The sequence below is a fragment of the Microcaecilia unicolor genome, chromosome 13, assembly GCF_901765095.1.
Source record: "Microcaecilia unicolor chromosome 13, aMicUni1.1, whole genome shotgun sequence".
NCBI lineage: Eukaryota > Metazoa > Chordata > Amphibia > Gymnophiona > Siphonopidae > Microcaecilia > Microcaecilia unicolor.
This window is the reverse complement of record NC_044043.1, coordinates 16,835,685-16,856,036: the sequence shown is the minus strand read 5'-3', so window position 1 is coordinate 16,856,036 and position 20,352 is coordinate 16,835,685. Positions and strand designations below refer to the sequence as shown.

General features: G+C 44.2%; 1 protein-coding gene across 3 annotated transcripts in view; it reads right to left on the bottom strand.

Annotated features, from left to right (window-relative positions):
- The window catches only part of RAD51D (RAD51 paralog D), a 287,517-nt gene that overhangs the window by 138,892 nt on the left and 128,273 nt on the right, over positions 1-20,352 (bottom strand). For all 3 annotated transcript variants that reach the window (XM_030222483.1, XM_030222485.1, XM_030222484.1), the window contains exon 5: positions 9,409-9,490. In XM_030222483.1, the coding sequence (XP_030078343.1) occupies positions 9,409-9,490 (82 nt within the window). The remainder of the gene's footprint in view (positions 1-9,408; positions 9,491-20,352) is intronic.

Genomic DNA, 20,352 nt, shown 5'->3' with positions numbered 1-20,352 from the left:
AACTTTCGGCCCCCTTCTTGTATGCTCCACTATGCCCTGTCAATTTACTAGGAAGAGATCTGTTGACATTGTTTCACTTTGAAATTCATTTTGATCCTTCCCCCACTGAAAACACTTCACTCATGATGGCTGTCACCTCTATGGTTGAGAAACAAATAGAGGTTGCACTGAATGACCTACCTGGTTTCCTTTGGGCCACACCTGAGAAACCCTATGGTGAAGTTACTGGCCCTCCCCATCGTATTCAGCTCCTACCTGGCTGCAAGGGCCCTAAAATCGCCCAATATCCACTGAAGCCTGATGTTATTGCTGGAGCTCAGGAACAAATTGATTCCTTATTACAGCAAGGTATTATTGAGAAGTGTAATTCACCATACAATACTCCATTATTCCCTGTTCCAAAGAAGGAACCTGGCGCCTTCCGTATAGTACAAGACTTACGAGCGCTAAATGACCTCACTTACGCCACATTTCCGAACGTGGAAAACCCGATTACACTCCTCAATAGCATCTCTTTGCAGACATATCATTCCACCATTGATTTGTCCAACGCCTTCTTTTCCATCACTCTCGACCCTGTAAGCCGCCCGCTAACGGCCTTCCAATTTAATAACACAACATATCAATGGACCCGTCTTCCCCAGGGGTTTACCGACAGCCCTACCATCTTCTCCCAAACTTTGGCAGGACACATACAGGAGTTTAAACGTGACAGGCATGTTTTGCCACCACATACTTCTATTGTTCAGTATGTGGATGATATGCTTATCACATGCCCTGACTTTGACACTTGTGTTCAAGTCACCTGTGACTTTCTTGGCTTTCTTGCTACGAAAGGCTACAAAGTTAACAGGAAGAAATTAAAAGTTGCTCAGACACACGTTACCTTCCTTGGCCATCACATTGGCCCCCGTCATAAGGGCCTTGGTCCCGATACTCTTCAACATGTCTCCTCCTTGCGTATGCCCACAACCGTTTCTGATCTCAGAGGTGTCCTCGGCATGCTAAATTTTTGTCGCCTCTGGATACCTAATTACTCGGCTCGGACTCAACTGTTTTACATGAAACTACAAGGCAAACAGAAAGCAAAACATGAACCCTTACATTTTACAACCCAGGAAACCACTGATCTTATGGCTCTGGTGAAGGATGTTATGCTTTCCTCACCATTGGCAACTATTGATGTTTCTCAGGATGTGCACCTTTGGGTTGTGCATACTGAAGATACTTGGTCCTGCCTGATTACTCAAGAACATGATGACCTTGCATGCGGTTACCTTTCAGGTACTTTTTCACCTGTGGAAAGAGCTTTTGCTACTTGTGAGAAAGGCCTTGTTGCCGCCAGTACCGCTGTTACCAAACTATACAGCTACATTCCTCACCTTCCGGTGATCCTTCACACGTCCCATGATGTTAAATATCTATTGGACAAACAGATTAGTCACATGACTGTCTGCCGTTTACAAAAGTATCAAGTACTTTTGTTTAGTGTAGTGCACTCCATCCACCCATTAACTTTAACTGACCTTCAACGTCTGGATCCACTGCTCACCGTGACAGAGACAGCACAGAATGCTATCTTCCCCCATGAGTGCACTACCCAATTATCTGTACCCGAATCCCTCCACGTACATTCTGAAATCTTGCAGAGTGGAGAGGTTTGGTTTACAGATGGTTCTCAGCAAAACGGGGTAGCTGGTTTTGCCGCCCTCCGCTACACACCAGAAGAATACATACTAGACCCAGTACAGTTTAGACTACCAGACGCTTTCACAGCCCAAACTGCAGAGCTTGCAGCGGTCTTGTACGTTCTGCTGTTTAAAGCACTACACTCTGATGTGAGCATTGTCACTGACTGACTATGTTTTTGCTTCTCTGCACTCCCATGTTCGCAAATGGAACCAGAGGGGTATGATTTCCTCTACTGGGCAACCCTTAAGTCACTTACCTTTGTGGACAGCACTTTTTGATGCGCTGGAACAGCGCCATCAAAAGGTCTCCGCACCAGTATCTCCTGGATTAAGGCACATCAGGAGACGGTCTTTTCTTTCGCCATCAATGGCAACCATGCTGCTGATGAGCTGGCCCGTGAGGTCACTTCCACTTCCCTCCTATCTTCCGGTTCCACTGTAAAGGCAATACTTCCTGCATTTGCGTCCCCGGCGCCTCTCGTTGACACTCCTCCTTCTACTCCATCAGATTCCACACATTCCGATTCCTCCTCTCCAAGTACCCCTCTCCTTTTTCATGCTCCTCCCGTCATTCCCTCCCTCTCATCTCCTGTAACAGACGAGCATTCTTCTCCTGTTGCGTCCCCTGTTTTCTCTGAATCCCTCATTTCAGACTTCTCTAACACCCTCACCTCCTCCCTCACACAAGCAGAACTCACCTTGTGGAAGCATGCGGGATGTTTCCTTAATCCAAATGGTATTTGGACCCATCCCAACGGTCAATTTTGTGTTTCACAGCATGTTTTGTCTCTCCTTCTGCATGCCCTCCATTACCCTTTACATTTGAATGCTAATACACTGTACGATCAACTATCCTCCAAATTATGGGCTCCCCAATTGATGCCCATGTGTCACACTGTAGTTCACAATTGTTACAAATGTTTCTTGTATACACCCAAACGGGGACCCGTTATCCCTTCAGGTCATTTGCCCGTTGTCCAAGGGCCTGGTCAACAGTATAATCAAGTAATAGCACACAGGGATGCAATATAAGAACGTAACGCTTTATGAAATGATGTGATCAATATTCAATATGACTATCAGGCTCATTTTCAAAGCACTTAGCCTCCCAAAGTTCCATAGAAACCTATGGAACTTAGCCTCCCAAAGTGCTTTGAAAATATGCCTCTATGTAATCTATGCAAATGTATACTTAAGAGATAATCAGTATATAACCAAAGAATTAATGATTGTAAGCAATATATATATATATATCCACATATGTAAGAGTAAGATAGAACCTGCATATTAATAGGTTGAGAAATATTATTGTTGTAATTATAGTATGTTACTTAATCGCAGATATGGGTAAGCCCCAAGAAGGATTGAAACGATTGAAATAGTGCCTATGTTGTAACCTTGATTCAAACAAATTTGACTATACCGGTTTTCATTTAGATTCTCCAAATTCGTTAATTGTATAGGATACCTTCTGGAATGGATGGTATCATGGTACGTTAACCCTGGTGTCACCCTATGAGATAGGGTGAAGAGGGGAATGTTAATATGTGTTCTAGCTTGAGACTCATCCACTGGAATGGTGGTGGGCCAAGCTACACGGCTCTAACCAGCTGGAAAGCACTAACTAGGCCTGATAACCAGCAGATGGCCTTATAGCAGAGAGCCTGCATGAGCAGGACTGCTTGGTGAGTCTTAAGGAAACCTGGTACAACTTTCAAATTGAGTGTAACACTCAAGATGAGGAAATTAGAGACAAAAATGGTAAAAAGTTTGGTTCTTAAGATGGAGGATGTCTTTGGAAAATGGCTGTCAGTATCACAAGATATAAAGACATAGATCTGTCTCTTAGGATTGGAAAAGAGGAAGTGAAAGTGTTGAAACTGGCATTATTAAGCAATCTTTGGGAGGAGGGGAAGGTGGGCACCTGACCGGAGGTCAAGTATGATTCAGAGATGAAGCAAGATTAGAAAAAAAAAAAAAGTCCCTCTCCATAGACTTGTATTGGAACCAGATTGTATATAAGGGAGGTGCTGAGAGCCCTCGTTGGAACGTTTTTCCCCAACGAATCCGGGAGGGCAAAGCTCTGGCCAGTTGGTTCCAGAATCTGTCCGCTGAATGTACCAGATTAAAACCTGATAAAGGTGAGAATAAAAGACTATTTCTATAACTAAACTATTTCTGTCTTTGCTTCAATTTATTCTCTATTTGCCTTCTATTTTACAAAGTATCACACACACACAAGTAAGATTCTTCACTGAAACAGTTTTCATAGAATTTATGTGGGAACATAGATGGCCAAAGATTCACTTAGATCCAAGTAGACAGAAAGCTGTGGTCATGGGAATAAGATTTGAACTGCGCCTTCTGATGCCTCCCCAGCGCCGATACCCATGGCAAGGGGTGTCACTGGAATTCAGGGAGGCGGTCAAAAAGATCTTAGAAGAACGTAAACCCTCTGTACACCTCCGTGTGGAAGGGTCCTGTGGGGGTCTACAGAGGGGTAGATAAAAACAGTTCTAGCACATCCTAGTGTCTTTCCAGGCAGGCCTTCAGAAAGGATTGGCATTGTGTTCTCTAAAAGTTCAGGTTGCGGCTTTGGTCTGTTTTAGGGGCCAACTACTGAAGGCGACTCTTGAGGCTCAAATGGATATCATTCAGTTATTGCGGGGAGTGGGCCGCTTGCAGCATCCCTTTTGTACACTGTACCCAGAGTGGACCGTTAATTTAGTCATTCGGGCTCTGCAGGTCTACTTTTGAACCACTCTGAGAGGCCTCCTTGAATGATCTTATGCTAAAGACAGCTGTCTTGGTGGCTGTTGCATCAGCATGTAGGGTTTCAGAGCTTCAGGCTTTCTTATCGGGATCCCTTTCTCCACTTTTTGGAGGTGGGGGGGGGGGGGGGGGGAGTCTCCCTGCGTGCATGGTTCCTTCCTTTCTTCTGAAAGTAGTATCAGCATTTCATGTCAACCAATCTGTGGCGCTTCCGTCCTTTCACAGAGAGGATGAAGGGTCTCCATATTCTTCCTTAAAGCTTCTCGAAGTGTGTAGGGTCCTCATTAGATATCTGGAAGTCACGAATGAGTTTTGCAAATCGGACAGACTGCTTGTGCTTTTTTGGCAAACAGAGGCTTGGCCTCATGGCTTCCAAGTACACAATTGATAGATGGCTGAAGGAGACTATCACGTCAGCTTATTAGCTTATGGGGAAGCAGGCTCCTCAGGCTTTGTGGGCTCACAGCGACGTCCTTGGTGGAGACTACCTTAATGTCTCCAGCGGATTTTTGTAAGGCGGCAACGTAGTCAATGCTGCATATGTTTGCCAAGCACTACAGGGTGGACATTGCGGCACATTCGGAATCCAGTTTTGGAGCTTTGGTCCTCAGGGCAGTGCTGCAAGGATCCCACCCACTCTAGGAATTGCTTTTATAAATCCCACAGGTTTTGGAATAGTGGGAAGCTATGTAATTAAAGCAGAAATGAGGTCTTATTTGATGGTTTTCTTTCTATTAATCCTTCCCACTATTCCAGAGGCCTGTCTGAAGTTTCTGAGATGTTTAGTCGGTGCAAAGTAATGGGTCAAATAATGACTGTAACCTTGCTTGGTGCTTCCTGCATATCTCTTATCTTTGTACAAGTTGTCCAAAGATGGTGGTTGGGAGGCGGGGATAGTGCTGGGCAGACTTATACGGTCTGTGCCAGAGCCGGTGGTGGGAGGCGGGGATAGTGCTGGGCAGACTTATAAGGTCTGTGCCCTGAAGAGGACAGGTACAAATCAAGGTACACACAAAAAGTAGCACATATGAGTTTATCTTGTTGGGCAGACTGGATGGACCGTGCAGGTCTTTTTCTGCTGTCATCTACTATGTTACTAAGAGGAAAACTGTCTCTGTAGATGGGTGTACGGTGCTCAAGGATGTTCAGGATTGCCATATGGAGGCCCTGTTAAAGAGTAGTTTTGATGTCTCTGTGTTGGCAGTCTAGGCAGCTATCTGTGGTTCCTTGGTAGCCAGGGCTTGTTTCTGCTGGTCTGAGGGTCCTGGATAGAACTTCAGATGATCTTGCGTTGATAGATGCCGAAGTGGCTAAGATTAAGATGGGCTCAGCTTTTTGGCAGATGCTTGATACAATTTGCTGAGAGCCTCTTCTAGACCTATGACCTTAGGAGTGGCTGTAAGACATTTTCTTTGGCTGTGAAGTTGGTCAGCTGAGCAGGATCCCTTTTTGGAGATCCCTTTTGTTTGAAGAAGAGTTGGACAAGATAATCCACAGTCTGTGAGATACTAAGGTGACTTGGCTTCCAGAAGACCGACCTAGGTCGTTCAGTCACGGCCTGTTTGCTGGCCGCAGTTGGGGATGAGATTTTCAATGGTATAGGCCTGGTCGATTGGCTCCGTCTCAGCGGTCCCGGTACTTTCATAGAAGTCAGTCCTTTCGAGGAGCTCGACAGGAAGGTAGAGATGCAAGAGCCTCTTTCCTGTCAACAGCCTGTCCTGCCCAATGAAGGTTGCCGGGTCCAGCCTCTGATTCCTGTTGGAGCGAACTTAACACTGTTCTATTGGAGATGGGCCCAGATTATCTCTGATCAATGGGAGATAGAGGCTATTCGATATGGATATACCTTAGAGTTTGTGCGACATCTTTCAGACGCTTTCTTGGCCTGTTGGTCTCCCCTCAAGCCGAGTGTGATCAGGGATACTCTGAAAAGGCTTGTCGAGCTGCAGGCTATTTTGTTCAGTTCCCTCTTCAGATAGGGACATTATTCCATTTACTTTGTCGTCCCAAAGAAAGAGTGATCTTTCAGGCCGATTTTGGACCTCAAGGCTGTCAATTGAGCTCTCAAAGTCACCAGTTTTCATAAGGAAACACTTCACTCCATCATAGCGGCACTTCGGTCCAGGGAGTTTTTGACCACGCTAGACTTAATGGAGGCCTATTTGCACATTCCGATTCAACCCATGCACCAGAGATTTCTTCACTTTTCAGTTTTGGGCAGTCATTATCAGTTTTGGGCTCTGTCTTTTGGTCTTGCTACAGCCCCTTGCATATTCACAAAAGTCATGTTGGTGGTTGTGGCATCTCTCAGGAAAGGAGGCACTCTAGTTCATCCTTGCCTAGATGATTGGCTGAACAGTACAAAATCGTCTACAGGTCATGGATCGTGTGGTTCAGTTCCTTTAGTCCCTCAGTTGGGTGGTCAACTCACTCGAGTCGCCTTGTTCCATCTCTGTCACTAGACTATCCAGGGGTGTCCTTCGACACACTGCAGGGTCACGTTTCTTACCCAGTCCAGAATTCTCAAGTTGCAGGCTGAAAATCAAATGTTTCTGAACATGTCGGTACCATGTACATGGGATTATCTACAGATTTTGGGCTCCATGGCGACGACAACAGAAGCTGTGCCTTTTCCATGGTGCACATATGAGATCTTTGCAGAAGTCCCTATTGTCCAGATAGTTGCTGCAGAGGGATTCCCTGCAGATGAGATTGAAACTGCGAGCTCAGTATTCCAGCCTCTGCTGGTGGCTTCAGATGTCCAACCTGTCCAAGGAGATGCCTCTGGATCCACCATGATGGATTGTAGTCACAACAGATGTCAGCATCAGAGGCTGGGAAGCTCACTGTCAGGGACAGTATGCACGAGATTTGTGGTCTCAAAAGGAGACATCCTACTCGATCAACCTCTTGGAAACCAGAGCAATTTGGTTGGCACTGGAAGCATTTTGCCCTCTGCTAGTAGACGAGTCAGTATGCATCCTTTCAGACATCACAGCGGTGGCTTACATCAGCAGGGGGGAACGAGGAGTTGTCAATTAGAACAGGAAGCAGTGGAACTCATGAGTTGGGCGGAGCTTCACATGGCCACCCTGTCGGCATCCCATGCCGCAGGAATGGTGAATATTCGGGTGGATTTTCTCAGTCGCAATACTCTAGACCCAGAAAAGTGGGCTCTTGGTGCCACAGAATTTCAAATAACTGAGACTTGCTAGGGGGCTTCCGGTTATGGATCTGTTGGCCTCCTCAATGCAAAAGTGACCTAATTCTTCAAAGAAGAGATCTCAAAGCGAAGGGTGTAGATGCTCTACTCCAATCTTGGCCCCTGGGGTTTCTGTATGCATTTCCTCCATGGCCCTTCTGAGGAGTCTAATTCAAAGTATCAAGACACACAGGGTTCTGGAAATCTTAGTGGCGCCACATTGGCCTCACCAGCCTTAGTATGCTGATATCATGCGCCTTCTCTCATCGGTCTTGTGCTCAAATTGCCAAAATCTCATGATCTTCTAAGTCCAGGGCCTGGTGGTTCATCCGGACCCAAATCGATTTTGTCTTATGGCTTGTTTCTTGAGTGGTTGATGAAGAGAGGCTACTCCACCAAATGTGATTGCTATCTTGCTTCGATCGCATCATCGTTCAGCTTCTCCAAGTTAATTCGGGACTTGGAATATTTTCAAAGCTTAGTGTTCAGATAGGGACATTTCTCAGTTTCACGCTTCAGTGGCGGAGGTTTTGGATTTTTTACAATGAGGTTTTGATAAAGGCCTGGCAACAGCTTCTCTGAAAGTCGAAATTGCAGAGCTGTCTTGTTTTTGAGTGCACATTCAGGGAAAGGGCTTATAGCTAGTCATCCGGATATAACTCAGTTCCTTCGCAGAGCGGATCTCATTCATCCTCCTGTTAGGACCATCTTTCTGGCTTGGGACCGTAATCTGGTTCTCTCGGCTCTCCTTTGAGCCCTTGGCGTCCTACTCTCTGAAGAATTTAACGCTCAAGACAGTATTTTTGGTAGCCATTGCTTCAGCCAGGAGAGTATTGGAGTCGCAGGAATTTTCCTGTCTGTCTCTATTCTTGGAATTTTCTGAGAAGCGGGCAGTTTTATGTCCCATCCCTTCCTTTCTCCCTACGGTCTTGTCGCATTTTCATGTGTCCCAATTAGTAGTTTTGCCGGTTCTTCCTCTGGATCGGAGGATCAGTGGTGTTTGAGGAAGTTAGACGTCAGGAGAGTTCTGAAGCACTATTGAAGTCTACAAAGGACTTTAGACGGACAGATCGTCTGTTTCTGCTGATTGGAGGTTCCTGTAAAGGGTTGGCGGCGTATAAACCCACTATATCTAGGTGGCTTAAAGAAATGATTGCTTCTGCTGCAGGTCCTTTGATAGAGTGTGTAAAAATTTGACCCCCATATCTATATAAACCAATTAAGTAACAGATCCCATCATTTTGGCCTTGGCTCATGTTTTTCTGAATTCTGATACTGTTGATGCTTCCAGTAAATGCATTTGGAGGCTGTTCTATGCATCTCCTACTCATTCTGTTAAACTCCTCTCTGCTTTGCACCTCCTGCAAGTCTCATATCATTACCCATTGCTCTGACACCTTCTTTGGAAAGTGTATTCACACCTAGCAGCATATTGTTAGCATTAAAAAAAAAAAAAACAACTCAAAATGAGATGGGCAGGAGGAAGAATATTTAGTGGCACTAAACAGAGTATTTTTTACAGACCACCTCAGCGCTATCTGGATATTTCCAGGGAGATGTGTGGGCAGAGCGACAACTTATCTGGAGAGCGCCGATATTCTGAGTGCTATCCTGAAAGCCTGTGGAAGATACAGAGTCACAGACAATATGTTTTCTCTCACAATACCTCTGGCTGAAGTGCAGTAGAAAGCAGAAGTCAGTGGCTCTTACACTGTCTGCCTTTTATATAGCTGAAAAACATACCTGTGTTTTTCCACTGCCTGCTGCTCCAACAAACTCAGTCACCTCTCCCGTATACAGACCAGAATCCAACAGTGTATCCAAGCTGGAAAAAAACAATGATGTGGACAAGTGGTAAAAGGCAGAGACTTAGTTTAAACAAAACAAATGGTTTAACACCATTTGCCATCCAGCAATATACTTTTGCTTCTTTACTGTGCCGTTCAATGCATCACATCAGTACAAAAAATATCAATAGAAATCAAACAAAATAAAACATGGAAAAGAAAATAAGATGATACCTTTTTTATTGGACATAACTTAATACATTTCTTGTAGCAGTCATTGCAGGGCCTGTGAATCAGTGTGTGCTTATGGACCCCAGTACTGTGTATGGGTTTCTATTCTAATAAGCCTTGCTCACAGGCATGGTTCACTCTAAGCTAAGCGGGAGTCCTCCAACTTAGAGTTGTACGGGGACAGAAATTTCACCTGTCCCCGCCGGAATATCCTCCATCTCTGCCTGTCCCCTATGCTAAAATAACCCAACATGTGGTAAAATAACTCAGCAGTTGCCCATGTTCATAACTTCCCCTCTCAGTGCTTATGGGGATTTCAGTGCTATCAACCATATCCATTAATTTTTTTAGTGCTATTATAATTGCCATCTCCAAGTGAAAATGCCCAACTCCAGACCAGTTACAAATTCATCTCACAAAATACACTTATGTCTAGTAGCACTCCTGGATCTATCGGATGCGCACGACACCACTATGGCGGCTCAATTTATCAAGCTAAGCATTGCTTAGAGTGGACATGTATTCATCATTGATCCAAAATTTTATTACTTTTAACTTTTTTACTTTTTCCTTATAATTTATCTTTTATCAAAAAAACTTATTTTTTCAAACTTCAAGTACTTAGCTTAGAAACTTCTTCTTTTTTATTTTCACAATTCTAATTTTTCCACATATTAAACTGCAGGAGGCTTCTCGTACCAACATGAATCCATTTTTCAGAAAGCTGCTGTATCAAGGACTGTCTCCTGTAAAGTAAAGCCAAGTATTAAATCTTCATAAGGCTCACAAAATGCAAATTTCTCATAAGCGGACCTTTTTACCCAACGTACCACTATACAATAGACAGCATCTTCATTGTATTACAGTGGGGTGGGAGGGAAGTAATATAGAGAAACTATTAAACTTTAGAGAGCAGTACTGGATCTTTTCCTTGAATGCTGTAAATCCAGGAGGACTGAATCACGAAATTGAGTGTATGACATTGCTGTGATTGGATTTGTTGTAAAATGATTGGATGATGTCAGCCCTGTGAACGTGACCGGTGCTCCTTTTCAGAACAGCTGATGACATTTAAACATCAAGTATATAAACATTGAGACGCTGTGGCCATTTTTTAAAAATTCCACGGGAGATGAAGATGCAGTCTATTGTGTAGTGGTACGTTGGGTAAAAAGGTCCGCTTATGAGAAATTTGCATTTTGTGAGCCTTATGAAGATTTAATACTTGGCTTTACTTTACAGGAGACAGTCCTTGATACAGCAGCCCACTTAACTTTCTTTCTGAGAGAAGAGGACATTTCTCTGGTAAGTGAACATTATTTTGCTTTGTACTTTGAAAACGTAAAGATTGGGTTTTAAGAAGGAATTGTAGGATAGTCATAGGCAGAACAAAAATATAAAACAGCAAACATTATCAACTAATCTTCATACTATTACCTCCCTAGTTTTAAAACTTGAACTTTGTACCACAGCATTAACAGGTAGCCTCTAGCAGGCACAGCGGAGCTAGTTTAGTCTTCATCCCGCCCACCCCTAGCACAACTCTTCATTTTGTAATTAGAAAAAAAAAGTGAGGAGTGCTCTTGCAGAATTTTAATTACCTTTCATTACTTTCTAAGAAGAAAACCATTAAATAAATCACACAATATGCCATATAAGCTAAAGACATTTTTATATTAGGCTAATATCCTTAATGCCTTAGCAAGTTTTGAATTATTGAAAAACTCAAAAATACTAAGACGGAGACAGCAGTCCAGCAGGGTGTTAACCAGTCTTTTGCATTGAGTGTCATATATATGATTATATATGTGTGTACCCAATACAAAGAGCTAACTCTCAGAGAACTGGTCAGTTCTCTTGAGACTAGAGTAGCAGACTTAGTGGAGCTGTGGGAGACAGACAGCTACATAGAGACCTACAGGGATGTTGTAGAGAAGTCTCACCTACAGTCTGGTAGGCCCTGTGCAGTTTTGGAGGAGGGAGGTCTCCTAGAAGGACAGCATCACCCTAGTGAAGTAGGACATACTCCTGTAGCCAGGACCTGCCCACCACTACTACTACTATTTAACATTTCTAGAGCGCTACAAAGTGTACGCAGCGCTGTACAAACACAGAAGAAAGACAGTCCCTGCTCAAAGAGCTTACAATCTAATAGACAAAAAGTAAAGCATTTAAATTTAAAATATTTAAGCAGTCAAGCACAAGAGAACAGTCACAGAAGGACAGAAGATGTTGAAGGGTGGTCAGTGTGATTAGCTGTAACTCTGGTTGGAGTAGTGGGAGAAGGTGATAGAAGAATAGAAATGGGTGAGGTAAAGTAATGAGTGGGTTGATAGGGAGGTTATATAAGACATGTCACTCTAGGGGTGGGTGGGTAGAGGGGTAGGGTGGGTGGAAGCAGGAGAAGGTATTCTCTGCAGCCTATCTGTGAGATGGAAAATGCTCTCAGGGGATGTACTATCCTCCCGCATCACCTAGACAGGATCTTAGATAGTGCTGGGGTGGAGCTGGCTGTCTTGGTACATGTGGGTACCAATGACGTAGGAAAATGTGGGAGGGAGGTTCTGGAAGACAAATTTAGGTGCTTAGGTAGAAGCTAAAGTCCAAATCCTCCAGGGTAACATTTTTAGAGATGGTCCCTGTTCCACGCGCAGGACCCAAAAGGCAGGCAGAGCTCCGAAGTCTCCATGCATGGTTAAGACGATGGTGCATGGATGAGGGATTTAGATTTGTTAGGAACTGGGTGTTATTCTGGGAAAGTGGGAGACTGTTCAGAAAGGATAGGCTCCACCTTAACTGGGATGGAACCAGGCTACTGGGGCTAACTTTTAAAAAGGAGATAGAGCAGCTTTTAAACTAGAATGGGGGGGGAAAGCCAACAGTCACTCAGGAGCGCATAGTTCAGTTTGGAGTATCCTTGAAGGATACTATTGAAACAGGACATTTAGGGAATCCCAGTAGAGAGGTTTCAACAATGCTGACAGTAAGCCTGATGTGCTATGAAAGAGCAGGATAAAGGATGCACGTTATCCCCTTCAACTTCTAAGCAGCTTGTAGATCAAAGTAAAAAAACACAATTTGAGTAATCAGATTGCCCTTAATAACCTCTGCAAATATTCTAATCCCTCATACCTTAGTTAACTCTTAATTCAGGTCAGTGGCAGTTATACCTCTCCAGGAACAGCAACCAAAGAACAGAAAATAACTGTTTTTTTTTTAACAATATTTGAGCCTTCCTACTATCCTTTTTAAAGTTCTTTGGCTGTTAAATTTCAGTTTAAAACTATGGGAAAAGGGTTGCACATTGTGGAAACTAGTTAATGCTTGCTTTTCTGTCTCTTTTCCCCCCCCTAAGACTAAACTAGGTCCTGATGTGTCTGCTAGAGGCTATCTGTTAATGCTGTGGTACAAAGTGCAAGTTTTAAAAACTAGGGGGAAAAGAGTATGGGGATTAATTGATAAAGTTTGCTTTTTCATAATTTTTATTCTGCCTATCACTAACCTACAATTCCTCCATTAAATCTCAATCTACGTTCCCAAAGCACAAAGCAAAATAATGTTCACTTACCAGAGAAATGTCCTCTTCTCTCAGAACTTATCAGAAAGAAAGTGGGACCTTTCCTCTTTATATAGTTTTGAATCTATGGGGACTGCTTCAAACAGACCCTTTCTAGCCCACATTTCACAACTCTTTTTTTGGGATACGGCTAAGGTGGAGCTTCAGGAAGGAAATCATATCTTATGTAGGTCATAAAAAGAAAATGAGAGACAAAAAAATTTTACGTCTGGAGAGACAGGTGATTAAAGATAGGATTGTGTTTGGGACCAGCGCAGCCCTACCAGATTCACAAGCAGCCATTAACACCTTACTGCATCAATGTGCAGTTAAATCCTTAATGCATTATGAATACCAACCTTATCTTCACGGAAGGAAAAGTGGCAAATTACTGGCTCACTTGGTGAGATCTCACCGAAGCTCCTCGAGAGTTTTACAGCTAGAGGTGGGTGGGGGTTTGAAGACTTCCTCTGATGTGGAATTACTTCCATCTTTAAATGTTTTTATGAACAACTGTATGTCTCCCCAAAAAAGGGACACTTTGGCTAGCTCTCAACTAACTCATCTCGAGTTGCTCAATGTTCCCTTCACAGAAGGTGGAACTTGCATCGGCCCTTCAGGGGAGAGCATTACACAAGACGACAGGACGGATGGCCTACGGACCAAATTTTGTAAGATTCTCCATTACCACATCGCACCTACATTGTTATCTTACTTTTCACATATGGTTGAACATATAGTCCATCTGGAATCTCTTTGAATGGCACAAATGATCGTTCTTTTAAAACCTGACAAAAGACCCCTGCTCTCCCAATTCGTATAGACCAATCTCTACTTAACTATGAAGCAAAACTCTTTGCCAAGATTTTAGCAAACCTTCTAGCTAAGCTTCTACTGGATTTAGTGGAATGTGCTCGAGTAGGATTTGTCAGAGAGTAGACGGCTACAAAAAATATTTGTCTTATTTTGGCAGGTGCACGCTGCCAGTTTACTGAAATTTTGCCTTGGTTATACAAATTGAGCCTATGCTTTTTTTTTTTTTTTTTTTTAACTATAGTGGGTTCACGGTTGGTTTGTAATACCTTATGTGAGGAAAATAGTATACACACTCTGTAACAAGTGTTTGATAGTGGAGACTACAACATAGCCCCTGATGCAGCCCTTTTGGGTGAAACATGGCCTGTGTCGGGCAGCATATTAGCTTGCAACTCGACTAATAAAGTTTTGTGTATATCTACCACTGATCTGTCTATTTTATTTCTACTTTGGAGTCTGTGGATCGTTTGCCTTGCTGTTTTTTGGGACCCTCTTTAGAGGTAGTCCATTCACATCAATTTCCTTCACGCTTGGTCAGCTTTGATGCTGAAAAGGCTTTTGCTCATGTTTCTTCGAATTTTCTTTTTCAGACCCTTCAGTCATATGGTATTACGGTGGCTTTTCTTGATGTAGTGAAAGTCTTATATCCTGGCCCAGATGCAGTTATATGAGTTAATGGACTTTTTTCACAGTCATTTCCATTCCAGCGTGGTACTCGTCAGGGATGCGCTTTATCACCGTTGTTCTTTGTTTTGTTCCTCTATCCCTTGATTAGAGACATTTTGGCTAATTCAGAGATCACGGGAGCACCCTTTTGTTCCTCTACCTTTAAGATCTCGGAATTTGCAGACGATTTATTAGTTTATCTGACAAATCCCCAGCATTCTTGGAAACTTTGATGGCTGTCTTTCAAGAATTTGATGATTTCTCTGGATTTCGTTTAAATCTCCAAAAATCCCTGACCCTAGCTTCTTCGGAGATGATGAGGCAGGACAGGGTGGATTCGTTCCCAATGAGATGGGCTCAGCATTCCTTTTGCTACCTGGGAATTCGACTGTCCATGAAATATTTGGAATTATACCATCTTAATGTTTCTTATTTGTTGGACTCAACTACTGCAACTTTGATCAGTTGGCAACCACTGCCTTTGGGAATTCATGGCAGAATACAACTTTTTCAGATGGAGGAGTTTCCCAACTGGCTTTATATCTTTCAGATGCTTCCATTCCTCCACTTAAAAAAGGATCTTTGCATTTTACACTACCACTTATCTCGTTTTATTTGAAGAGGTAGAAAATCCAAACTCAGTTGTTGGGCAACTGGCGAGTGTGAGAGTTGGGGCTGCCTGACCTTCACAAGTATAATCTAGCTTGCTCAGCTCAGCATTTAGGAGATTGGTTTTAAGAGAGGGAGGGAGGATTATACTCCAGTTCAAGTAGAGGCCGAAATTTTTGTTCCCTGGCATTTTGGTTACAAACACCAGGAAAGCAGCTTCCAGAGGGAAGGGAAGGGAATTGGGACTTCATATAACGCCTTTCTGAGGTTTTTGCAAATTACATTCAAAGTGTATGTTTACATATATTCAGGTACTTATTTTGTACCAGGGGCAATGGAGGGTTAAATGACTTGCCCAGAGTGACAAGGAGCTGCAGTGGGAATTGAACTCAATTCCCCAGGATCAAAGTCTACTGCACTAACCACTAGGCTACTCCTCCACTCCGTGCGGTAGTTTTGCTGCCCCCTTTGAGGACAGCAGAGAAGGGCGATGAAAATGATAAAGGGGATGGGACGACTTTCCTATGAGGAAAGGCTAAAGCAGCTAGGGCTCTTCAGCCTGGAGAAAAGGCGACTGAGGGGAGATATGATAGAGGTCTATAAAATAATGAGAGGAGTTGAACGGGTAGACGTGAAGCACCTGTTTACGCTTTCCAAAAATACTAGGAGTAGGGGGCATGAAATGAAGCTACAAAATAGTAAATTTAAAATGAATCGTAGAAACGTTTTCTTCACAACATGTAATTAAACTCTGGAATTTGTTGCCAGAGAATGTGGTAAAGGCGGTTAGCTGGGATAAGCAGTATAAAATGTTTTGTACTTTTTTGGGATCTTGCCAGGTATATGTGACCTGGATTGGCCACTGCTGGAAACAGGATGCAGGACTTGATGGACCTTTGGTCTGTCCCACTATGGAAATACTTATGTACCTTATGGTGGAGCCCTTACTTCTTACTTGGGGGGGGGGGTCCCTTCTCAAATCTCTGCTCTTGCCTATTCAAGGAAATGCGGGATTCTGGCCAGGTCTTGACAATGCCACTTTCAGGAAGTGGGAGGATTTAGGAATTACATGTCTTGACCGTGTTTTATACCAGGATGGCTCTATTTTACCTTTCCAGGCTTTGGGAAGGGGTGCTTTAATTCAAATACCATATCGTTTTGACACCATTAATTATGCTATTATGTGGCATCTCTGGATGATACTGCTTTGGCCGCTGGTCATGTTGAGAAATTACATTCTATTTTTCTGTTTAGAGAATAGAGATTGCCAATCTCAGCATTACATAAAACCGTTTTACAGCTCTCTTCTCAGAAGTCTATACTACATCTTCATGCTAAATGGCCATAGGCCTGCAAAGATCGCCAGCCTCTCTGGATGTAGCTAAATGGGTTTCTCATATCTTGCAATTGACTCTCACAGCTGACTTGTGTGAAAGTCAATTCTGGATATTCTATCAGGCATATTTTTCTCAAACTCAGATGCTTCATGTGGGTAGTAGCATTGATACTCCGTTGTGTCTAAAGTGTAATATTTTGTGCAATTCTTTTTTTCATGCCCTTTGGGTCTGCTTTGTTATACATCATCTCTGACTTTGGATAGTTCCTTTCTTAGAACTTTTGGGCTCTACCATTCAGTTGACAGCGACGAGTCTCTTACAGGACCGACATGAAGTTTTATCTATGCAGAATGGGGGTCGCTGCCTTCTTGTCCATAAGGCTGCTTTATTTGGAAAAAAAAAATCAATTCTGAAGGTGTGGACAATACCAGATGCTTCTCCTCACTGGGGCTGGCGGAATATGCTTCACAATCATATATTGCTGGAAACATTACCGAGGCAGATCACTCAAACGGAAGAAAAAGTTATCATCTATATGGGACCCTTCTATTTCATCCCTTTCTCCAAGGGTTTGCAGTTTTTTGTTTTTTTTTAATTTCTAGAAGTCTTTATTGAACTTAGATTGATACAGTACAGAATATAAACTGCATAAAGAACAGCAATAAGAAAACAGAACACTTCACACAAGAACAAACAGCAATCTTAATATGTATCAAAGCTATACCAGTTCCCTAAGTGCCTTCAACTTTTTTCAATTTTCTATACCGGTATGAATCCCCCCCAACCCAAACTAAACCCCTCCCCCCACAACCCCTCTCGAATCTCCCCCCCTCCCCCCAGCTCTATAGCTCTGTGTTGTCATTCAGTCCAGTAACATTCACCCCTACTGCACATCCAAAAATGGCTTCCATATCTTCTCCCACCTAGGCAAGGTCATATCTTTAACTGCTGTCAATCTCTCCATTTCACACATGTAGCGAACTTTAGTAAGCCATCGTACTAGCGATGGTACTAGGGGTGATTTCCAACTCTGCGCCAAATTCACTCGGGCCATTAGCAGGGTCCCCCTTACCAAGAGCCATTCCGGTCCTTTAAGGCCTTCAGGCTTCTGCCCCAGCAAGAAGACTACAGGATGCCACCGCACAGATTTGTTCACCCACCTCTGAATCCTACTCTGCACAGCCTTCCAATAGGCCTTGGCCTTTGGACATGTCCACCATATGTGTCCCATAGTTCCCACAGCACCACAGTTCCTCCAACACCTGTCCGTAGTCTGTACAAACATATGCTGTAGACGCGCCGGTGTGAGGTACCACAGGAAAAGCACTTTAACTGCATTCTCCTTCACAGCCACTGACCTCGCGGAGCGCACAGTCGCCTTTTCCAACTGCAGCCACTTATCGTCCTCTAAAGTGAAGTCTAATTCCTGTTCCCACCTTCTCCTATGTAATAGGGAAGGCTGCTGGTTCGCTACCAAGGAAGCATATAAAAAGGTGATCATGCCCCGTGTACTTTGAGGCCGCACACAAACCTCCTCCATCGCATGTGCCTCCCTCCGGAGACAGTTGACATAATCAGGGCCCTTCAAAAAATGTTTCAGTTGTAAGTACCCATAATAGTCACTTTGCCGTAACCGAAAGTCGTCCTTCAAGGTATCAAAAGGAACCAGAACCTCTCCCATGTGCAACTGCCCTAGCATGTCTAAGCCAGACACCGCCCATCAAGCAAAGATAAGATTATTCACCCCCCGGCCCAAACAGTGGGTTATCTGCTATAGGTGCCAGTCCCGAAACTGGAGGGCGACGCTCTGCAAACATATGATCCCAATAGTAAAAGGTTGTTTGCACAGTCGGAGGAAATGTACCTACCTGTCCTCTATATTTAATAGGTAGCCATATCAAATGACCCAACTTACGGGACCCCACCATAGACTGCTCAAGATGAACCCAAAGTTTGTGATCCTCCCCCCTAAACCATTCAACCGCAGACCGGGCCTGGCCAGCACAATAATACCAGAACAGGTTAGGCACTGACAAACCTCCAAGTTGTTTACTCCTATATAAAACAGCCCGCGACAAGCGCGGCCTCTTCTGATTCCATACAAAACGTATCAAGCGATCCTGTAGACCAGACAAAAATGACCGAGAGAGTCGCAGAGGGAGAACCTGAAAACAATACAAGAGCCTAGGTAATATATTCATTTTTATCGCCGCTATCCGGCCAAACCAAGATAGCCCCATATGTGTCCATCTGTCTAGGACCCTATAAACCGCCTTCTGAAGCGCTGGATAATTCACTTCAAACAGCTCAGATGGTACCGCAGGTATCCGTATCCCCAAATATTGGAGGGAGCTAGTTGACCATTTGAAGACATACGAAGCCCTCAAAGCCTCACACGTCCTCATGGGCACACCTAATGGCATTCCTACCGACTTGTTCGCATTAAGCTTATATCCTGAAACTCGCGAGTACGCCTCTATTTCCCGCAACAGGTTAGGCAAAGAAATTAATGGGTTGGTCAGTGACAGCAACACATCGTCCACGAATAACGCGACTTTATGCTCCCGCCCCCCTGCCTTGACCCCCGAGATGTCCGCGTTCTCCCTAATAGCTGCCGCCAATGGTTCCATTGCCAAGGCGAACAGCAAAGGAGACAACGGACAGCCCTGTCGAGTACCACGCCCCAACTGGAAAGTGCCAGAATTCCTACCATTGACCCGGACACAGGCCTGCGGGTGAGTGTAAAGCGACTGAATCCAAGATCTAAAGAAAGGGCCTATTCCAAATCTATGCAAAACCTTATCCAAGTACCCCCAGTGGACTCGGTCGAAGGCCTTCTCCGCGTCCAGCCCTAGTAGCACCAACGGACAACCCTGCGACTGAACCACATGCAACAGATCCAAGGTTCGGCGGACATTGTCCATTGCCTGCCTCTTCGGCACAAAGCCGACTTGATCCGGGTGAACCAGAGAAGGTAACATCTCGCCCAAACGATTCGCAAGCACCTTAGCAAAAATTTTTACATCTGCATTCAAGATGGATATTGGGCGATATGAGGTACATTCCGTACTATCCTTATCCGGCTGGACCCGAGGCCATATTAATCTCAAAATACTCCCTCAGGACCGGGAGGAACTCCTCCACTATCTGGGGATCCCGCAACAGGCAATTGTTAAATGTCCATCTTCGGTCCCGCTGCTCCCCCTCGAATGAAGGGACAGCCAACCAGACCGGATCGTGGTCAGAGATGGTAATATTACCTATCTTGGCATCGCCCCCCCCCCCCCCCCCTCGGACAGGGTCTTGTCAAGAAAAACATAGTCTAGTCTAGAGTAAGAATGATGTGCTGGAGAGTAGAAAGTGTAATCTCGACCTCGCGGATGACACATTCGCCACCAGTCACACAATCCCATGCCCTCCACTAAATTTCGTAAAGCCCGGGAGATGTGGTGGTCAGCCGGAGCAGACCTGTCAAGGCCCGGTTGCATCGTGGCATTAAAGTCTCCTGCCAAGATCACCTTACCCCGTGCAAAATGCTGCAGCTCCTTATGGAGACACTTGAAAAACCTTTCCTGGTGATCGTTGGGCACATACACGCTAGCCAGGGTATACTCCTCCCGCTCCAGCTGCACATGCAAGAAGAGAAAACGCCCTTCGGAATCTCTCCGCACGTGGAGCACCTGCA